Consider the following 24055-nt stretch of genomic DNA (forward strand, 5'->3'; position numbering starts at 1 on the left):
TCATTCTTGACAAAGCACCAACAATGGCGGCTAGAAAGAATGAGTTGATTAAGTGGTTGAAGGAGCACAATATTTCAGTTCACGATGACATGAGGAAGAGGGATCTCATGCATCTTGTGAAACAAAACAAGCCCCATTGCCCAGTTTATGTGGTGGAAGAAATAGCCAGGAGGCATGGGCATAAAGTAGTTCGCCTTCCAGCATACCATTGCCATTTTAATGCCATAGAACTGATTTGGGCCCAAGCGAAGGATTACGTAGCTGAGAATAACCAACTCCTGTTTTGGAAGTTGAAAGACTTATTTTCGAAGCCATAGGCCGTATAAGTGCGGAGGACTGGACCAACGTTGTGAAACACACAAAATCGAAGATGATTAAAGCTTAGGAGAAGGAAAGTCTCACAGACAACTATGCTGAAGACTTTATTATCTCGTTAGGGTCAGGCGAGACTGAAACCTCAACAGACTATGACAATGCCGATAGTGACTCAGAACTGAGTGGTGTGTTCCCTTTGTATGATTATTTCCTTCCTCAGGGGAAACTGAATCTAACAGCAACGTGAGCTCTTCTACAGGGTTAGTAGAAATTTAATTTAATTTTCTCATGGTTTACCTGTTCGAGGATTGACATATTTTTATCTTGTAGCCTTATTCTAAATGTGTTGTGTGTTATTGTTTGTCTTATGTGAATTATGTATGTTGCTACAAAGAATAATTGATTATGGATTTTTATTCCAATATATTCATTTCCATTCATGTTGTGCATCGTAAACCAGCTGTTTGTATTCGTAGCAATTTGGCACCATCGCCTGACTTCCGGTTAACTGTCAAGTCGAAACTCATAAAAATGGAACTATAGTACTATTATACTTTACATCATCTGTTTATCATACTGTTTGTACATTTCTTTTTTTCTTAATCCGTTTACCCTGGGGGTTGGTTTTTCTCCCTCGGACTCAGCGAGGGATCCCACCTTTACCGCCTCAAGGGCAGTGTCCTAGAGTGTGAGACACTGGGTCGGGGAGATACAAATGGAGAGGAGGACCAGTACCATGCCCAGGTGGCCTCACCTGCTATGCTGAACAGGGGCCTTGGGGAGGGATGGGAAGATTCAAAGGGATAGACAATGAAGAGGGAAGGAAGCGGCATTGTCCTGAAGTTAGGTACCATCCCGGCATTTGCCTGGAGGCGAAGTGGGAAACTACGGAAAACCACTTTGAAAATGGCTGAAAGGGAATCTAACACCCCTTTACTCAGCTGACCACCCGAGGCTGAGTGGATCCCGTTCCAGCCCTCGTACCACTTTTCAAATTTCGTGGCAGAACCGGGATTCAAACCTGGGCCACATGGGAGGCAGGTAATCACACTAACCACTACACCACAGAGGTGGACATTTTGTACATTTGCTCATCAAGTATTTCATGAACCTCATATTTTATTGTTACCAGAACGCTGAACAGTTTATTCAGTGAACTAAACTTAGCTATGAAGCATGGTTCAGGTTTCACTACGCCCTCGACACAATGCTTCACTGTGCCATCACGAGACACTGTCCAGGTATTGCATATAGGAACACTGTCTGTAATGCAGTCCAAGACAGAAGTGTGCTGTGCGTCGACATACTGCTTTGAAGCAATTCGTTGAGCTGTATCGAATGTTTTGAAATAGTCAGCTGTATCACTTCACCAATCATTAATGTATAGTAAGCATAAAAACAAAGGATTACTCAATAAAATGTACAAACAGATTGCAAACAAGTACCAAGGAACACTTACCAGCTGCCTGTTTGAGTATGTGCATGCACTCCATGTGTTCACTCTTCTCAGCAATATCCAGGGGAGTGAGCCCATTGGTATCTCGAACAACAAGATCAGCTCCATGAGACAACAATAACTGCACATTGCTCACATACCCATGTTCGGAACTCACATGCAGAGGAGTCTAGGACACACAAAAAATTCCAGAATTTACAAGTCAATTACTAGCAAGAAGAATAATTTTAAGACAAAGACACACATTCCAGAAGAATTCTATCTGTTAGAAACAATGCAAGAAAGAAATCAAATCAGCAGCATACTAATGTTGAATGTCCTAATAGCAATGACCATAGTACTTTCATTTTTCAATATTCAGGGCGATTTATAGTGATGACTACCAAACAGCATTTTGCACTATATATTTACTTGGTGTTAACCTGCTGAGGTTACAAAAGGGAAAGACAAATAATATTATGTACAGTATGGCTGGAAAAGAAACATAGTTTAATTTAATTGTGTAAGTATAAACGAAAAATGTTATGTGTATCAACACATCTAAACAGTTTACAAGGTCCAAATGTCACCCATCCAAAATCAAACATTGGAGGGGTGGAAGGTAAAGGCTTCCACTATCTGTAACCTCGGCATTTGGTGGGGTAGTGTGGTTACCTCTACGCCTGGCCGCCTTTGCCCCCAGGAATTAACCTGGTACTCATTTTTGGTGTAGGCTGAGTGAACCTCAGGGCCATGTGCACTTTCACAGTGTACAGGTAATGTGTTCCCTTTGAGATGATGCGGCAGTGAATGTTTTTCAATGTAGCACTAACACATCAAAGATTTTTGGTGACTGAAGTATGGAAAAGGGCTAGGATTGGGAAGGTAGCAGCCGTGGCCCAATTGAGGTACAGCCCCAGCATTTGCCTGATGTGAAAATGGGAAACCATGGAAAACCATCTTCAGGGCCGCTCACAGTAGGATTCGAACCCACTATCTCCAGAATGAAAGCTCACAGCTGCATGACCATAACTGCTGATGAAAGTGACACTGCAGATGCAAGGAATCCCTGGAGGTGTGTGCTATGGTTCCGTCCTGCTGAAACCATTGAGTTTTGTGGAGTACAACATTTAATAAAAATTGTTACTGGCAACAGTTTTGATCAATCACAAATAATTTACATTTTGTTGAACAAGGAGGTGGGTGTAATCTGGAAGAAAGGCCCACTCTGGAAGACTTTTTTGAAGTTTCTGACAGTGCTTGCAATCATGGATGTTACTGGAACAAAATAAAATTAAAAAGGACCTAAGTAAGAAGCTAAATATGAAAGACAAAAAGTAAGGAAATTAAGTTATGTTGGAAACACAATCAGGCAGTTATTTATGTGGAAATGGGCTGTAATTTGTGTGGAAATCATCCAATAACATTTTTAACTGCAAGGAATTTCTCAAAGACCCACTGAAGAAAGAAGAAATATTCTTATAGAAAATAGACAGTGTTTCAACTGTCTAAAATCAGGACACAGCAAAGAAAAGAAAAAAAAAAAAAAAAAAAACTGTAAGTGGTCTAAGTACAAGAAATATGGTCACTCCCACAATACCCTCTTACATCAAGAGACTGACAGTAATGCCAAGGAAAAAGGAGAAGAATAAAGAAAAACAAGTGTGAACAACTATGTTTACAATCAAGTGTCACCTGCCCTTTCCAGCGTGAACTTGGTCAAAGGACATTACCACATTTTATTGCCAACAGCACTAATTTATGAAGAAGACTCTTGAGGGAAAGAGAAAGCATCTTGAGTCCATTTAGATCAGGATTGCAGTCAAATTTCAGAGGATCTGTTCAAAAGGCTCAAGTTGCCAAGCACTAAGGGAAGTATTCAGATCGGTGGAGTTGATTGCTCCACAGTAGAATCAAGAAAATTCATGCGCATACATATTACATCCAGAAGGGATTAATTTAAAATAGAAGCAAAATTTCTGGTATTGCTATACCAGGTGGTCCACCTGCCCCTTGCGAACTAATTTTATACAATCCTCTGCTTTTACTACAATTCTGCAATACATTGGTCCCTCTCTGAAATGTGTATGTGTGTGTATGTTGGGTATTCAGCCCGAAGGCTGGTTTGATCCTCCACAGTTCCACGAACAGCTGTCATAGTTAGCCTAGGCGTCACTGAAGAGGCATACTAGGGAAATGACGAGTGAGGTAGTTTCCCGTTGCTTTCCTCACCGAGCCAGAAGTTGCTATTACATATCAGTCTGCCAAGCCCATCACACCATTCATAACAGGGACTGGCTGCATAAGGAATGGTATTACTAGCACCGCTCATACTTCGGTCACTTTCATATTGTCAAAGCCAAGAACGAGACTAAGACAGACAGGGCAATGAAAGTAACAATTTTTTTTTTTTTTGCTAGGGGCTTTACATCGCACCGACACAGATAGGTCTTATGGCGACGATGGGATAGGAAAGACCTAGGAGTTGGAAGGAAGCGGCCGTGGCCTTAATTAAGGTACAGCCCCAGCATTTGCCTGGTGTGAAAATGGGAAACCACGGGAAACCATCTTCAGGGCTGCCGATAGTGGGATTCGAACCTACTATCTCCCGGATGCAAGCTCACAGCCGCGCACCTCTACACGCACGGCCAACTCGCCCGGTAGTAACAAATTTATTCTAGCCCATACCAGGAGACATAGTGCATGATAAACACTACATCTCAACAGCAAAGTCATCTCTCTGTAACAAAACAAAACCTAAAAGGTTTCCACCTATTCAAAACTTTTTGTTGTAACAAAGTTATTTGATGAAGCTAGTTTTAGTCTTGCTAGAGATCATCATCAGTCGGAATCATTAAAGTTAGAGCAAGACATAAATTAGAGATAGATAAAATTTATGAAGCTAACGTGTGGTGTTGATATTCGGTGCAAGACAAGGAAAGAGTTGAATGTTAAACACTCATCATGATCACACGACTCTCCGTAAATTGGGGTAATATAACGATGTGTGGTTACGGGCTAGAAGACAGCAGAAATTGTGAGCACCATTATTAATTCACTATAGGTGCCTTGAATGAACCCGTAAAACGAGAACTGATACGAAGAGCATATACCTTATAACAGGAAGTGCACATACAGACCAGGAGCAGGTACTATATAGGGTGGAAACAGCGTGCTGCATGTCAAGCCTCGTAGTAGCTCACATGGCATAGGCACGGTGGAAGATGCGATAATGGACAGTGCTTAAAGGTTTGAATTCCATGCAAGGTTGCATTCTTGATAGCTTCCACACATTGATTTTTTTACTTGGCCCTGTAAGGCTGTATGTATCGTGGCACAGTGTACGGAGCTGGGTAGGACGAGGATGAGGAAGTGATGGTCTGTGGCTACGACACAGGCAACCAGTTGGCTGCATCGTACATGTTATGTTCCAAGCTTCATAGACCACAGGTAGTGCAAAGTGTGCCCCACTAGAACGATAACAACATGCAATGGCAGGTAGGTATGTAGTTGCGTAAACTCCCCTCCTTCACAATACACCACAAAGCCCATTCACTGCCTCGTGATGTATTCCAGTGATGAGTATGTGGCTACATTACTCACTATAGAGAAGCTAGATAGAATGCATACCAGGCACAACGCCTGTAGCAAGAACACCATCCAGATAAACGACAACCAACAGGCATGACATTTCAGAGTGAGGAAAGAGGGCTACTTGTCCCTGGGAAGGACATGGCCTGTTTGAGATCCCATGATGTCTGCTCACAATGTCATGATTTTTAAGCCCAAATGGCATGTAAACACTGATACTGTCTTTTCAGCAACCATCTTATTTACGGATGAAGCGTGGTTCTACAACAAAGGGACATTTAATTGCCATAATATCTATTACTGGAGTGTGGATAATCATCATTCGGTACGACAGCCAGCTTTTCAAGTACAGTGAGATGTGAACAAATGGTGTGGCATCGTGGTTGATCACCTTATTGATCCCTATTTCTCTGAGGGATCTCTGACAGGAGAATGCTATCTACGGTTTCTCCAAGATGAACTAACACCATTCTTGGAACATGTGCCACTCCTTTACCATTGCAGGATGTGGTTTCAACACGTGTGGCGGTGGTCGTCCGGAACCATCTCCAGGCAAAGTATCCTGATAAATAGATAGGAAGAGGAGGAACTCTCTCCTGGCCCGCAAGATCACCCGTTTTTACGCCCCTGTATTTATTTCTGTGGGGCAATGTAATACAACTGGTGTATGCACAGGAGCTGGCCAATCCTGGCCACCTTAGACAGCTTATCACTGAGGCATACCAATCCGTTACACTGGAAATGTTGCAACATGCCAGACAGTCCTTACAACATGGCACACAGTTCTGCATCAGACACGGAGATTATCAGTTTAAGCAGGTGCTGCGTTAGACGACGTAAGTAACTGAAATCCTGTCACGTTTCCTAGGGTCTTCCAACCCAGCTCCATACCATGTGCCATCATACCAACGGCATTTTTCAGGGCCAAATAAATAAATCAGTCTGTCGAGACCATGAAGTATGCAACCTTGCCACATTGCAGGCAACTGGTGTTTAAAAAAAAAAAAACTTGCTTGGGATTCAAACATCCTAACCTTCAAGCATTGTTCACTTTCAGATGTCCCACTCGCCTCTGCCAAGTGAGCTATTGCAAGGCCTTACATACAGCGGGCAGTTCCTAGCCTATACAATACCTGTTCTAGTCTGTGTGTGCACCTCCTATTGTAAGGTGAATGTTCTTCATGCCTGTGCTAATTTTGCGGGTTCATTCATAATGAATTAATAGTGGCGCTCCTGATTCCTGCTGTTTCCTAGCCCATAATCGCACATCTCGTTATATTATCCCAGTTTAAGGAGAGGGATCAATGTATTTCAAAATGTAGCAAGTGTAGCGAGTTGCATAAAAATAGATCACAAAGGGCAGGAGAAAAACTCAGTATATTACTGAGCAACTGGAAGTTCTTCATTTAGAGAGACATTCATCTGGTCGATCTAACATTCAACAACCCGAGAGATATCGAAACGTTCATTGGAAAACAGTAATTGGCTAGTCTAGGAATATTGTTGGTGAACAGCAAGCTTTACAAAAACCTACTTTGGGTGGATCGTTGGAGGCAAGATTGATGAACTTGTATAAGAACAAACCATACGCCTAAAGAGCACCAATGAACAAATAGCACAATAGATCGAGAGATTCTGAAAGTAGGAAACAATTCCAGAATTTCAGTACTATACAAAGGAAGAAAACTTATGCACAAAATAGTTCTTGAACACTGTTTCGATTTAATGTATGACTGCCAATAAGCCAGAAGTCATTCTCAGAGAATCAAAAGAACATGCACGCAAGAGACTGGAGTCATTGTGAAAGACTTTTGAAATAACAAACTCAGAGTTGCCTATCTAGACATTGCGAGCGAGTATATAAATGACCAAATGACTTTGGTCATGGAAATAAAAACCAGGGAGCAACAAATTCATATTTCATACCCCATCAGGTTATGTCATGTCTGACTCGTTGGCTGAATGATCAGCGTACTGGCCTTCGGTTCAGAGGGTCCCGGGTTCGATTCCCGGCCGGGTCGGGGATTTTAACCTTAATTGGTTAATTCCAATGGCCCGGGGGCTGGGTGTTTGTGCTGTCGAACATCCCTGCAACTCACACACCACACATAACACTATCCTCCACCACAATAACACGCAGTTACCTACAAATGGCAGATGCCGCCCACCCTCATCGGAGGGTCTGCCTTACAAGGGCTGCACTCGGCTAGAAATAGCCACACAAAATTAATTAGGTTATGTCATGATGGTGCTACCACTAAAGTCAGTCTCGTTTGATGTCTTGGTGAAAATGTCACGCAACACATCACTCAATGACAAACTCATGATTGAACCTAATTTGCAAAGAGATCTTTTCCATAACATCCTCAAAATTCACAGCTAGGAATTTGTCATAGCAACTGATATAGGAAAAAATGTTTAGGCAAATCCTCATACACTCATACACCCTGGAGAACGAGTAATGCAACAGATTTTATGGAACGAAGACCCTCGACCATCCGTAAAGATTTATTAACACAGTAACATACAGCATAGCATCAGCTCCATATAATGCGCCATGAGGTGCCACAACAAATGAGCTAATCTTCATAAGAACTACTGTATTTTCTAACAGCCGCTAGGGCTTTCCATATCTACTGCCACATGGACAACAGCCTGAGTGGAGAAAACACACTGGAAGACATGATTTGCTCACAACAACTGCTACAACACTGTAAGACATGATTTGCCTACGACTACAGCTACAGAATGTATTGATGAATATAGGTACACAATTATGCAAATGGAAGTCCAACAACAAACAGATTCAGCAATATTTGAAGAAAGAGAGTGACAAGGGAACCTTGTTGGTTTTAGACAAGCAAGAAGCTAACAAGACTCTTTGGCTACTCTGGTATTCACAAGCAAGACTCTTTAGCTACTCTGGTATTCAGCTTGATACGGTTTTCAGTTTCACGCTGAGTTGCTGAAGCAGACACCAAAATACAAAAGATAGGCCACGTCCAAAATTGCACAAGATTTTTACCCTCTAGAGCTCATCGGTATAGTGCTGATTATAAGAAAATTGTTAATGTAACTTCAGATTTGGGATGCATATTAGTTATCGTTATAACAACTAAATGAGATTAAAATTACAAGAAACAGGAATACTCAAAAGAGCATGAAAACTTTTGCTCTGAAAAAGCATTTGGAACCTGCATTTACTCTGTCTGTCAATTGAATGATGGCCACCACATTTCTCACTTGATTTGTGCAAAAATAAGGGTGGCACTGGTGAAGATTATCTTCTTACCTAGGCTTGAGTTGGAGGCAGTGCTCCTACTTTCACAGTTTGTGAAGAGAATGGAAAGCACCTTGGCACAAAAATTTGATCAGATCAGATTATGGAGAGACAGCACGATTACATTGGGATGGAATGGCATGGAACCATGGTTGTGTAAAATATTTGTAGCAAATAGAGTTGTCAAGATACAAGATTCAACTGAGCACGCCATGTGAAAACATGTTTCTTGGAAGAAAGTCCAGCTGATCATCTTTCAAGAGGAGTTGCATCAGTACAGCTACAGGACAAAACCCTTTGATGGAATGGACCTTGATGGCTCAGCACACCGGATCCATATCTGGAATGATCGGAAGGTCCTGAAAGAAACTTGCCAGAAATGAAAAACACAACTGTAACACCTACTGCGATGTTCACCGAGAATCTTCCGACAAGATTTTAATCATTTCGTAAGTTATGCTGTATTGTGGCATACTGTCAAAGATTCATATACAATTGTAAATATTCGAGTGAGAAGAAAACTGGTTCATTAGAACATGAAGAATTTAGGCAAGCAGGGAAAGTGTTCTAATGGTCTCAGCTAGAGGCATTCTCACAAGCATGTCAGATTTTGTAACATAACGAAGCTTTTCCTAAAAGAAGTTTGCTGAAGTCACTTAGCTAATTCAAAGATAATGATGGTCAGAATAAAGTACTGCAGGAGGAAGACTCTGATTCTCTGACATGACAGAAAAGCTAAGGTATTCTGTTCTTTTACCTTCAAATCATCGCATCACGAAGATAATCATGGAAGAAGAACATAGCCGTCTTAAGCACTGCCCACCAGAACAGTTGTTACACTCAGTTCATCAGAAATATTGGCCTACCAGTCGTCGAGGAGGAGCCATAAAGAGAAATTTGAAGAGTTTCCACTTCAAACCAATAATGGATGAGGTTCATACGGGAGTCTTTCCAAAGGAAAGGGTCATGCCAGTCCTTCGACTTTCATTAACACTGGAGTAGACCACGCAGGTCCAATATCTATTCGAGAAAATCATAGGAGAGTTAGAATACCTATGGACAAAGGATATATAGCAGTATCCACATGTTTCAGCACCAAGGCAGTACACTTGGGAGTTCGTATCAGAGTTCCATACCACAGCATTTTTGGCAGCATTGCACTCCTTCATAACATGACAAGGATTATGCAAGCAACTTTTTTTCAGACAATGGGAGAAACTTTGTTGGAGCAGCAAATGCATTAAAAGATATTCAGAATCAACAAACATTGCCTCCTTTTTCACACAATAGCAGATCAAGTCGCAGTTCATCCTTCTCTGCTCGCCAAATTTTGGAGGGTTGTAGAAGGCATTGGTAAAGATGATGAACATCACTTATTCATGTGTTTTAACCTTTGAACAGATATATTCTACATTTTGCACCAATGAAGCAGTGGTAAAATCACACCCATTGACATCCTTATCAAATGAGCCAAATTATTTCCAAATTCTAACAACTGCTCACTTCAGTATTCAAGACTCATTAGTACAACTTGCACATTTTAACATATCTGAAAGGCCCGATAATCAGTGATCTTGCTGGCAACACCTTCAGAACTTTTGGTGATGGGTATAGCAATGAGAATATTTGCAGGAGCTGAAAAAATATGTCAGGTGGCACAATTCCGGTCAACCTATCAGTAACGATTCCTTAGTCCTTTTGATCGAGGACAATGTGTCACTTTCAAAATGGCCCAGAGGCAGAGTGATTCACATTCACCCTAGCTGAGGTGGTGGGATAAGAGTTGCTGTAGAACGTACAGCCAGCAGGACTTTCACCCGTAATGTCAGGAAGATATGCCCTCTCCCTTTCGAGAAAGAAGACTGTGAGAAGACATAATTTCTGTAGATGCACTGTGACCACTTCTTGGGATAAGGAAAATAAAAGTAATTAAAGCTTGCATATAGGCTAAGAGCCCCTCCCACACCCAATTCGTCAAAGAAGATCAACAACAATTCCATTTCATAGTGCTACAATAACAGCGCAAAATCTTATTTCAAACAACAATGAATTGACGACAATGATACCATCACTTCCCCTTTTGATTGCGACCTGTGTTTTGTGCAACAGCCTTCTGCTAAAAGAGGATTTCTCCTTTTTTGTGTGCAAATTATGGAGTTGACACAGCCATGTCTTTTGCAGAAAAAGAAGGTATGGAGCCAGCAGCCAACGAATTTAATATGCAACCTAACATGATCCGATATTGGCAGAACCAAAAAGAGAAACCGAAACTGGCACATACCCTAGTTCCAGTGTATGGGACCCACACTACGACTACTTGATACAAGAACTGGAAAAAATCCAAAGGAAAGCAGCATAATTCATTCTGGGTGGTGTCCAACAAAGAAGTAGTGTTCAGAAAGCTCTGCAAACTTTGGGATAGGAAGACTTGGGAGTAAGGAGATGAGATGCTTGACTAGTGGTATGTTCCGAGCTGACAATGAAGAGATGGCTTGCAATGACATCAGTAGACGAATAAGCTTTGAACAGAGCTTTTAAATGTAGGAAATTCTGAAGATAAAGTTGGAATTCAAGAGGACAAATTGAAGGCAAACATTCATTTAAAATATTAGGAGTAAGCGATTGGAATAATTTATCAAGAGAAATGTTCAATAAATTTCCAAGTTCTTTTAAACATTTAAGACCAGGTAAACAACTGAGAGAGAATCTACCACCTGGGAGACGGCCCTAAATGCAGATGACTGACTGACTGATTGGATTGACTGACCGATTGATTGATTTATTGAAAAGGTCAGGACAGAGACAAGCACACTGAAATGGTATGGACACTTGATATGAATGGGAGAAGACCAAGTTTCTAGTGTGACAATGACTATCTGGTAAGACAAAGGGGATGCCTCAAACCAAGCTAATTGCCTCTTCTGTCATACAATGAAGAACTTGAAGCATGATACCGACTCCCATCTGCGGAGCATCCTTACTACCTCAACGAACCAGTATAATTTCAAAGAACTGCAAGACAACTGATACCATTCACTTTACCTGACTGTTGACAGGGAGATTTGGAAAAGGCATTCAATCACTTCACGCATGAATGGATATGGTATTAACTTTGTTCCCATAGTATGCAAGAAGTGTATATCCACTAGCTCGGTCCACTACTTGGCTGGAATTACCAAACCATTTAAAATTTGACTGATGTCCGTCAAGGATCCTCCCAGCTATTCTCCGGACCACCTTTTGAGCAGACTAAAGCGGAAGTGAGTTTATGGACCAGGGGATGGCGTGGGTGACAGGGGCAGCGCCTACGGTGTTGTCACATTGTAGGCGAGGGGGGCAAGGGGGCGCACTACTCAGCGCGAGTTTTGGCAGTGGTGCCGTCAGTGCGGAGCTGCCATGCTTACTTACTCAGTGGATGTCTTGAACACGTGCATGCAGTTCCAATCGTACATCGTAGTCTGTTTAAAACAGCAGTGAGAGAATTTTATCACTGTGCTTCGCTTTTACGAAAAGAGTGCATGTGCATATTGTGTGCTAATTCATACTTCTTGTAGTGTAGTGTCTTGTACGTTGTAGGTTTCTTATTATTGTGCAATGGATCTGAACAAAAATTCACCAGACTTATCAGTTGAAGAAGAAACGCAAGATTTTTACGTCCGGCGAGAGAAACATGATTCTCTCTGTTTATAAGCATTTCCGAGCGAAAACTACTGACGGCGGAATTACTACTGTTCATGAAGCAGCGAGACAGACAGCAGAGGCTGTGGGAGCTTCATATACAACCGTGCTCAAGGTGAAAGCAGATTATAAAACCGGAAAAGGGGTTGGAGACACCTCGGAAACATAGAAAGGAAAGTAACTCGTCTTCAGAAGTATGATTCCTTTACTCGAGCGGCAATAAGGAGAAAAATCCACGTCTTGTACAGGGAGAACGATCTACCGACATTAAATAAAGTGGTATCAATCGTTAATGAGGACAAGGAACTTCCAAAGTTCTCTAAAACAACCATGCGGAGGCTACTTTTAGATATGGGGTTTAAGTATATAAAGCGAAGGAGAGAATCATTGTTAATTGACAGGGAAGACATTGTTGCTTGGCGTCATAGGTATTTACGAAGTATTCGCGAAGTAAGGGCCAAGGGAAAAGCCGTAGTGTACACAGATGAGACATGGGCAAACGCCGGCCACACTAAGTCCAGGGTTTGGGTTGATACATCTATTAAGACAGCCACACAGGCATGGAGAGAGGGCCTCACCACAGGTAGCAAGGCACCCTCGGGCAAAGGGGGGCGTGTACTGCTGATTCATGCAGGGACTGAATATGGGTTCGTTGAGGGAGCAGAACTTATATTCGTGGGCAAGAAGACAGGCGACTATCATGGGGAAATGGACGGTGAGCGATACGAAGAATATTTCACGAAGCGGCTATTACCGAATATACCACCTAATTCAGTTATTGTCCTAGATAATGCTTCATATCACTCAGTGAAAATCGAGCGTGTGTCCACAAAAAGTGCCACGAAACCTGTTATTCAGGCTTGGTTGACAGAGAAAAATATTACTTGGGAACCCTCTATGAATAAACTTGAACTTGTGGAAATACTCAATAAAATTCGTGCAAATTATGATGCCAACTATCGCATTGACAATTTGGCAGCAGCTGCAGGTCACGAGGTGTTACGTCTCCCTCCGTATCACTGCGAGCTAAATCCCATAGAACTTGTGTGGAGCCAAGTGAAGGGATATATTGCGGCTAACAACAAACGTTACAAGCTCCCAGAAGTGGAACAATTAATGCGAGAGGGAATACGTAAAGTGACTTCGGAACAATGGCGAAATCATGTAGAACACGTGAAACAGACGGAGAATCGCATGTGGAAAGCTGATGGCCTCATAGAACTTCTTCATGACAAGATTGTGATCAATCTCAACGATGACAGCTCCAGCTCCGGTGATGATACCTCGTGTGCTGACCCCGACTCCGATTCCGACTTGGGTGTGCAGCCACTTGACAGCGATACAGAGTAATTACTGCAGCACAAGGTAAGCTGACGCTCAAACCTCCTGCATGATTATAATAATAATACGTAATAATGAGTTTTATAAAAATATATTTGTAATAATTAATTTATTGAAATTGTGCTGGACAAAGCGGTGGTGGGACAGGTTTTCGCCTGGATCCCCAACTTCCCCTGTCAGTTTCAATTCCAATAAGAGTACATAATCATCACTTCTCTCGCTTAGTCATCAATCGCTCGTGAGTAGCGTGTCAGACCTCTCCAGCAGGCTCATTTCAAGTACTTGGAATGGATTCCTTCGAAAGGAATCAGGCCATATATTTAGATGATAATAATAATAATAATAATAATAATAATAATAATAATAATAATAATAATGAAAATGAATGGTAAATGATACAATAATGTTATATATATTGATAATAATAATAATAATAATAATAATAATAATAATTTTATGAATTAATTTAATGAATAAAATGCTTACTGTATATGTCAAAAGAATTCGTTCGCAATGCTTTATGCGTGATATTGTAGTTAGTACATTAAAAATGTAAGTCAGTAAATCAATTGTGTGAAGATGTACGCCGTTAAAAGAATGTATGGGATACTAACATGCATACGTTCAAGTATTAGGCCCCTAATTCTTTTAAATGCACTCGACGTACAATCCTTGAGCTGTGCTGTATTATAGTGCTGGAGTACAACTTCGAATCACGCGCCGGTTCATTTGGCAACAACGGCGAGTGTGAAGAGGCAATGACGTTACTTCCGCTTTAGTCTGTTCAAAAGGTGGTCCGGAGAATAGAACTGCATTTCATTCCATGGATGAACACAAGCATCTGCAGATCTACAAGCGCCTTATCCCAGGACACTGCTCTATGCTGAAGTCATGCTGACTAGTGAGAGTTGAGATAGTCTCCGAGTGACTGATCAACCAGTGGAAGCCAGCGGTGGTGGTGGTGGTGGTGGTGGTGGTGGTCGTGGTGGTGGTGGTGGTGATGGTGGTGGTGTGATTTTTGTTTTAAGAGGAACTACAGCTATACTGAGAGTCAACTCAACACCTTAGCGGTCCCTTTGATGTTAGTCACACTTCTGGTCAGTGATAAGGCTTCCGCAGCGCCAAATAGTTCCCTAGGTTTGTTACTTGTTCCTGAAGTCAGGAGCTTCCTTCAGTTTGGTTAGATATTCTGGTGAACTGACTTGACGAATTAAAACTTTTTGCCCTGTATAAATATGGAAAATATATCACAGGTTGTATGTTATTCGGGTTCGTTACCAACTCTTATATTTCATATGTAGATGGCTATGAACAGTTATTGTTCTCAGTGTGCATGTAGCGAAAGAACAATTATTTAATATGATGTTGATATCTTATTGCACTGTGTACTTAGAAAGCTTTGTTCGAGTTCATTCCATTGCTGATAAGTTCTCATAATATGTGCGACATTGAAGATGGATCCAAGAAAACTGTTGGTAATACTGGCTGCAACAGCATGTCAGTATTCAAAATGGCTGTCAGCTGTGAGCAAGACGTGTGTGATGATGTGACGCTTGAGTCCCCTGTGAAATACTTTAAAGCTAACAAAAGTGGAGAAAAATTAAGTAGGAAATCTAAACGAAATTGTTTTAAACGTTTACATGAGCCTACGAGATGAGAATCCGCTGTGGACTGTGGAAGACGTGGTGAAAAACACCGCGCAGCTGACCGGCGTTTCTGTATATTATACAGTGTTTACACCGCTCGCATGGAATTTTATCTCCACGGAAAATCCAAGTCTCCAGCAAAAGGTCGATGTGTCACCTCAGCACTTGCCATAAATAAAACAGGAAGGGCCTTAACACGGTATGGGAATAGGATCCTTGGCGTATTCGATAATAATAATAATAATAATAATAATTTGTACTCTCGTGTGGGGATTTACCGGTTACCTCCATCGGGCGCGTCCCATTGGAATTGGGGAAGCTCGCTGGCTCTGCCGCCAGCAGAGTCAGAGGGTAGTAGGGAAATAAAATACCACCATGAAAAAAAAACTGGTCCCTTGCCAGCGTTACGGCGAAGACCGGTAAATGACCAGAAGCCAGAAAACATCTTGAGGCAACCTCTAGGGCTAACAACCCTAGTTGTAAAAGGATGGGTACCCGTCCAAAGCAAAGTCAAGTCAAAAAGCATGATGGCACAACATTTCAAGAAACATACCCCAGGGGGTAAATCTTCGGATAAATCCCTCGTCGTGAACGCCACGGCGCACGAGTCTCGTTCGGATTCTGGGGGAGACTCGACATCATGCAAGAGACGAGTCGGAGCGTCTCGGTGTACCCTGAAGAGTCAAAAACTCAGGCCAAAATCTAAAACCTTTCTAGCAACTTTCAACATAAATTCACTTACACAAACTGGCAAGCTGAAAACCCTCACCAAAGCTCTTCACGAAAATCAGATATCCATAATGGCCCTACAGGAAACAAGGTACCCAGATGAAGAGATTTTTGAATCCGAAGGCTACCGATTTTTCAAGAGCAAAGCGCAAAGAGGAATCCTCAATGGACCTGTGATGCTTGGAACCGCGTTTGCTGTTAGAACCAAGATCCTTAAATCGGTTGCAAATTTCGAACCTGTGAATAACAGATTGTCTATACTCACAATTAAATGCGTGAACAAAACCTACGCCCTAGTTAACGCACATGCTCCTACAAACGATAAGAACAAGTCTGATCCAGACGAAGTTGATAATTTCTGGGACTTACTGGATGAAAAATTAAACAAAATCCCCAAACACCATGTCAAGCTTCTTTTGGGCGACTTCAATGCCCAACTAGGTCATGAACAGAAGTACAAGAAAGTTATAGGAAATTACCCTGCTCACAAAAGAACCAATCCCAACGGCAAAAGACTGGTGTCCATTTGCGAAAATCACAACCTGCAGGTCATGTCGACCCACTTTCGCCATCTACCCAGAAAGCAAATGACTTGGCGTTCTCCCGTCCAAGCTCTCGGAGAGTTCCAAATTGATCATGTTGCAATCTCCAGGAGAAACCGCCCTGAGATTATGAATGTCAAGGTAAAGAAAGGCATCAAAGTGGCCTCAGATCATTATATGTCTCTTATCAAATTCAAACCAATTCCCGCAAACACAAGGAAGACAACCAAACAGATCACACGCTTCGACAATGATAAACTTCGGCAAAGGGTCGAGGAGTTCCAGGAGAAGCCGAGACCAAATGACACCGACTTTAACAACGCCAAAAGTCTCCTTTTTGAGGCCGCCAAAGACGTTGCAGAAATCAAGAGAGGCAAAAAGCATGCCTGGTGGAATGGTACCTGCGAATCAGTCCTCCAAGAAAGACTCAATGCGTGGAAACAGTACTACTCTACGAAATCAGAAAATGATTGGGAAACCTACAAAACCCAACGTGCCCAAGCAGCTAGGGTGTTCAGAACTGAGAAACGTAAATATGAAAAATCTCTCATTGAAAAGATAGAAGAAAACTTTAGGAAGAATGAAAGCAGAGAGTACTACAGAGCCTTCAAACGCAAACTCACTGGCTATAAACCACCATCTCTATGCTTTGAGCGAAAGGACGGCACACTGGCGACATCAAATGAAGAAAATTGCAGCGTTCTGGCAGATTACTTCAAGAATTTACTTAATTGCTCTAAACCTCAAAGCGCCATTGAGACCAAGGAACCCTTACTCAGGTACCCAGATTCCAGACCACCCGAGAGAGATGAAATCAAGCGCCACATTGCCCGTCTGAAAAATAACAAAGCGCCGGGGGAAGACTCAGTAGTAGCAGAACTAGGGAAATATGCCCCAGAGGAATCACTTGATATCTTGCAAAAGCAAATAGAAGAAATTTGGAACAAGGAGACCCTACTCGAAGATTGGAAAATAGCTTTGATCCATCCATTACACAAAAAAGGCAGCATGAAGAACATCAACAACTACGGAGGAATATCTTTGCTACCCGTGACTTACAAAATTCTATCACTTGCCATCCTGGAGCATTTGGAAGCACAAGTCGAACATCAAATAGGTGAATACCAAGGAAGGTTCAGAAAAGGTCGCTCAACAGCTGAACAGATCCAAAATCTCAAAACGATCATCAGATATTGTACACTAAGGTCCAAGCAGTATGTGTGTCTTTGTGGACTTTAAGAAAGCGTACGACTCCATTGACCGGGAAGTCCTGCTAAACATCTTAAATGAATTTGGAGTTGATTTGAAACTGCTGGCATTAATTAGAGCCACTCTGACCGATACAAAATCCAAGGTGAAGTTCCACGGATGTCTCTCGCATTCCTTTGACATCAAAACAGGAGTCCGACAAGGTGATGGGCTATCCCCGATACTCTTCAACTGTGTTCTTGAAAAGATCATCAGAACCTGGCGGGTGAGATTACAGCAAACCAACTACAGTCCATTGAGTATAGGAACCAAATCCAAGGGGATCGCAACGGACTGCTTAGCATTTGCCGATGATATTGCTGTTCTCTCAAACGACATAGAAACCGCTAGAGCTCAAGTTGAAATTTTAAAGGAAATTGCCGAACAAACTGGTTTGCAGATATCGTTTGAGAAAACAGAAGTAATGACTAACATCAAAGAGGCTCCACCAAAACTCCATACAAAATACGGGGACATCACCCGAGTAGAGAAATTCAAATACCTGGGTGAGATCATCATGAAATATGGACTGGACAAAGAAGCACTTCAGGAGCGAGTACACAAACTGGAAATAGCCTACCAAACATCCCACACAATCTACAACAAAAAATGCCTTTGCCAAAACACCAAGATACGTCACTATGAAACAGTTCTGAAGCCAGTAGTTCTATATGCAGCCGAAACCCTGTCTCTAAATGCCAACAAAGGACTCCTTGAAGAACTGGAGAAAAGAGAACTCAAAATTGTGAGAGGAATCTTGGGATCAAAGTACAGAAATGGAATCCATCAAAAGAGATCCAACAAGGAAGTCTACAGCAAAATAGAGAAAATTACCGACACATTCAGAAAAAGACGGGCACGATTTTACGGTCATCTGAAAAGAATGGACGGAAGAAAGTTAACTAAAGAAATATTTCACTTTTTTGATTCAAACCCCAAAACCACAATTCCCTGGTTTAGAAATACCAAAGAAGACCTGCAAATGCTACATATATCTCAGCTGAAGACGCCCTTAACAGAGATCTCTTCCGCAAGAAAATATTGACGAACGGGCTAAACCAAGACGAGCAGCCGAAGAGAAGACACTGTGCCCCTTGGACAGAGGAGCGTAAGCAGGCCCACTCACAAAGAATGAGGGAAATTTGGGCTCTAAAGAAGGCCAAGTTCAGTGTCAAATGCAACAAGACTTAACGTGGTCCTTGATGGCCCCAGCAAATTATATATATATAATTTGTACTTTGCTTTATATTCGTAACTGCCCTCTACCTGCAGAAATGTTGTCATGAGGGGATCATGAGTTCGCTTTTACCTTCAGAATGGCGAGACTACAATATTTACAACATTCCTGGAAAAATTGTATTTTGCAAATCCCACTCACAGGTAGTTTTTTTCAGCTTTTTGAACTGTGAGAAACTGCCAATGACAGTCGTTGCACGAGAGCGGAATTGTATACCGGTACTTGTGTTGTAAGTCCCCATGTGACTTACACAAATTGCATTGAAAATGAAATGAAAATAAATCTTGCTTCTCTTCCCTCGGTATTCGTCAGTAATCTGTAGGTTTTACATGGTCAATAAAGGAATAAATAGGTATGATACGTAATCAAAGTACAGCTATGTGAAAGGATGTGATTTCGTTTGATGCTTCACTATTTCAGAATGAAGTACTTGTCAGATGGACGCACAGCGTTAATAATAAGCTGGTTGTGGCGGAGATGGAGAACAGAGACGGGACGGGGGAACAGGGGACGTGCTCACATGCGGAAGGATACTTTTCCTAAGCTCTTGAGTTGAATTTCAGTATAGGTACTCATCCTCTCTGATAAAATTAAGTGGAAAAGAAATTTAAAATAAAACAATATTATTTATTCAACAAAGGAATTTTAAAATGAATTACAAAATAAAACAAAAAGCATTGTATTAAGCCGAAAAGGTCACTAACGAATCAAAAGAGAACCTCTTTTCCAGAGTAACAGAACACTTAAAATTTACATACCTTTGATTAATCCACTTTCATGCATTAAGCGAATGACAAGATCAGCAGTAGTCGCGTCATTGGCTAATATGAGTTTGAGTGTCTCCTGCAGGCCGAGGCTCTGTCTTATGCCAGAGAGATTGGGGCACTGTGAGAATGTGGGCCATGGTGAAGTTCGCACCACAAGAACACATTGCGGGATCTTCCCTCTTTAGGAGAGAAGAGTGCATAGATCGTCCACGACCTATCCTCAGCCTACAAAAAACTATGGCTTCTCTTCGTGAAGGCTGGAAAAAAAAAGACCCCCTACACGGCAGTTGTCTTCTTAATTGCTCTCAGCTTGTTGGGAGTATGGATAGCTAGCCATTCCCAATTCCCAGGACGCCAAGATGGTGAGAACAAATATCTTTAGCAGTACCTCTTCTTTGCAGCTTCATCCGCAAGTTCATTTCCCGTAATCCCAACCTGAAGTGGAAGCCAAGTGAAAGTGATTCTGGTGCCAACATCATATAACCTGGTTAGAAGGTCATGAATCTGCTGCACTAGTGGGTGTTGCGAGAAACAGGTGCCAATAGATTGCAGAGAACTTAATGAGTCGGTACACACGAGAAAATGCTTTTTTTCGTCATCCACTGCAAACTGCAGAGCTTCTAAGATGGCGTAAAGCACTGCAGTATACAAGCTACATACACTAGGAAGCAAGATCTTCATTCTTATATTATTGGTGGTAACAGAGCAACCCACATTTTCTCCGATTTTAGAACCATCCATGAAGACATGTCTCGCGGCATGATACTGGTGAACGAAGTCCTGGAAAAATCTCCAATGAACAGAGACATCCATGTTAATCTTGGATCCACGGAGTAGATCTAGCTGTATGTCCGGTCGTGGAACTAATCACGGAGGTACGACGCTAGAAGTCCGCTCAAGCCAACCACCAATAGACACAAGTTATCAATTCGAATCCCAACCGGCCATGTAGCATTCAGATGGTCTTGATACCTTTGGTGGTACTGGGTACTAAATACACACTGACAGCTTGGATATAGAAGCAGTGTCTCTCACTATTTTGTCATTGTCAACATCCACAACAATGAGTGCTTCAGTCTCCATTGTTTCCTCACTAGAGGGTGACGTTGCGACTGAACACTCCATAGATGGTGAGCTCTCAGATTTGGAGCAGTGGGAAGACAAGGCTTGATGACAGACTGTTTTCAACCTGACCAAAACAGAATAACTAAAATGTAGCATACAGATAGATGGTCTACCCTATTGTAGTAAATTATACCCTGATCATCAAGACTTCTGATGTCCATTTCTTTGACTCCAATTTAACTGATGACTGTAACCTAATTGATGTTTAAGGCCGGATCAATGCTTGGATGAACTGATGACAAATCACAGGTGTCTTCTGTGACCAGAAGCCCTCATTGAGTCTTTAGTGGAAAATCTACTACAGAGTCATCCGTTCAGTGGCAATCTATAAAGGACTGAGTGCTGCGCAGCAATCAAAGGACATGAACAGGTGCTTCATACAACAGAAATGTGAATTCAGAGGTAGTGTATGGGAAATACATGACTTGATTATATCGGAAACGTGAGCGTATACAATACTTTCAGAACTGTCCCTATTTCAGACAATATGTGAAAGCAAGGAAACAGAGGTATGGTCATGAAGTGGGGGGAAATGCAGACACCTCTGAGATACAGTTACTTATGCTCAGCCAAGAAGAAGAAGAAACAAAGTCAGCCGAGGAAGCTACGGATGGAGACTGCCTGCAAAAAAGATTTGCAAAAATGCTGCAAACAGCTCAAAGTAGAAGACAATATGAAAAAAAAGGGCCATGCACGCAGACCAGAACATTGCCAGGAAGAAGAAGATGAATTTCTATCATGGAAAGGAAAGTTTCTCACTGTTGAGTCTACAAGCCCCGTAAGTTCCTTGCTCCATTTGCTTCCAACTTGCTTCTTTGTAACTTGAAATTTGATGATGATGATGATGATGATGATGATGGTGATGCTTGTTGTTTAAAGGGGCCTAACATCTAGGTTATTGGCCCCTAATGGTACAAAATGAGACGAAATGTAATGACAAATTAAAAGTCCATAATCCTCCACTGACAGATTCAAAAACGTGAGGACGAAGAATGAATGGATGGATATGAAGTTAAAACAATCAGTGGATCTGACTCGCAATGCCCCACATTCCCAGAAACTAGCGTTGAATAATAGTACTACTGACCAAGAGACTGCTTCTATAGCATAATACTGAATCAAAAATGCTTGTAGTCTAAAGGAGTCCAAAATCCAATCACTGGTACTGTAAAAGCCAGCAACGCACTCTGTTGCCACTAATCACAAACCTATTTCGTACCTAACATAGTGGTACTACGCACAAGTAAAAGCGACCCATAGTGTTCCCCGCGTGGTGATACTAATCACAAGTAGTTTCATGGTTCTAAGACAATCATCCCTTGGTTGCCCCCTTTTAGTCACCTCTTATGACAGAAGGGAAAACCGTGGGTGTATTCTTCGTCTGCGTCTGCAACCCACAGGGGGTAACTTGAAATCTAACAATCATTTTCTTGGTCTTCCTGTATCACTCTTCCTCCCTAAGGCTCAGTCAACAGCTACTTCTTATAGAACTTAATCTATACTATTGAAATGCATATCCTCATTAAGAGGTACTCAGCATAATTACAAATATCACAGAAGTCTGCAATTCAAAGAAAAAACTGTACAAGCAACAAAATTATAAGGTGAGAAAGATGCTGAGATTTAAGGAATTGCTGTCATGTTGGTACATCCAGATTAAGATATTTGGGTATATGATAAAGATGAGACGGGGGGGGGGGAAAGAGTTCGAGTAAATCTGAAGAGATACATGGAAGTAAACTGGATTGAAAGAAGTCTAAGAACCCTTTAGATCAACACTGAAACATGGGGAAGATTCTGGATGAGTTTGGAAAAACATGACATACTTCAGAAAGCAGGAGCGGAAAAGACTCTGCAATGTACACAGGAAACTAGAATTGTAAAAAGATCTTAAATGTTTATGATGATGTGATTAACACCACAGATAAAGAGGTACTGGCCCATCTTAGAACATTTGTCAAATGTGTTACTCATTAGTTGGATACTCTGAATAAACTAAGAATAACCTAGGTTGCACAAATAGGAATTAGATATTTCTTACAAGAAAGGGCTGGGCATTCTTACATGCATGTAAATTTTTTGCATACAGTGTGGCAGATATGATATGTAAGTGAAACCTAGGAAATATAAAATAAAAACATAAATTCAACATAGCATAATAATGCTTACAACAAATTATTTACAGGTTAAGTTAACATGCTATGTTTGATAGAAACAGGAGTTGTTGGTATCATACATGTAAATAATTATTCTAGTCTGAAGTTGAACCGTTGTAACTCTGTGTGATGGAAAAGAAAAGAAGTACTAGTGATGATGATGATGATGATGATTATGATGATTGTTGTTTAAAGGGGCCTAACATCTAGGTCATCAGCCCCTAATGGTACGAAATGAGCCGAAAAGGAATGCCAAATTAAAAGTCCAAAATCCTCCACTGACCGGAATTCAAAACGTGAGGATGAAGAATGAATGAATGGATATGAATTTAAAACAATCAGTGGATCCGACTCGCAATGTATCGCATTCACAGAAACTGACGTGAAATAATAATATTATTGATCAAGGGACTGCATCTATAGCATAATACTGAATCGATGATGCTTTTAGTCTAAAGGGGTCCAAAATCCAAGTCATCGGCCCCTCATAATGGTACTTATCAATAGGAAAGTAGAACCATGGTATTTGTCATGGTGCGGTACTAATCAAAAGTAGCGCAGACTTGCGGCATTCCACACAGTATGGTACTACTCACAGGTAATGAAATTCACACATGTAATACAGACCTATGGTGTTTCGCACATTGTGGCGCCATTTACAGGCAACGCAAACCTATGGTACTCATCACATAAGTATACTAACCACAGGGACTTGCGCTATCCTGTGGTGTTCCTCATATAGTGTGTACTAATCACAGGCAAGCCAGAACCATGGTGTCTCTCATATAGTGGTACTAATCACAGGTACTGTAAAAGCAACCCATGCTGTTCCCCGCGTGGTGGTACTAATCACAAGTAGTTTCATGGTTCTAATTCAATCATCCCTTGGTCGCCCCTTTTAGTCGCCTCCTACAACAGGCAGGGAATACCGTGGGTGTATTCTTCATCTGCGTCCCCCACCCACA

At 41.6% G+C, this 24055-nt stretch overlaps 1 protein-coding gene across 1 annotated transcript in view; it reads right to left on the bottom strand.

Moving 5' to 3' along the window:
• Lrrk (Leucine-rich repeat kinase) overlaps window positions 1-24055 on the bottom strand; it is a 483935-nt gene that overhangs the window by 435154 nt on the left and 24726 nt on the right. The window contains exon 4 of the mRNA XM_067152496.2: window positions 1775-1940. Coding sequence (XP_067008597.2) covers window positions 1775-1940 — 166 coding nt within the window. The remainder of the gene's footprint in view (window positions 1-1774; window positions 1941-24055) is intronic.

The sequence above is a fragment of the Anabrus simplex genome, chromosome 8 (assembly GCF_040414725.1).
Source record: "Anabrus simplex isolate iqAnaSimp1 chromosome 8, ASM4041472v1, whole genome shotgun sequence".
Classification (NCBI taxonomy): domain Eukaryota; kingdom Metazoa; phylum Arthropoda; class Insecta; order Orthoptera; family Tettigoniidae; genus Anabrus; species Anabrus simplex.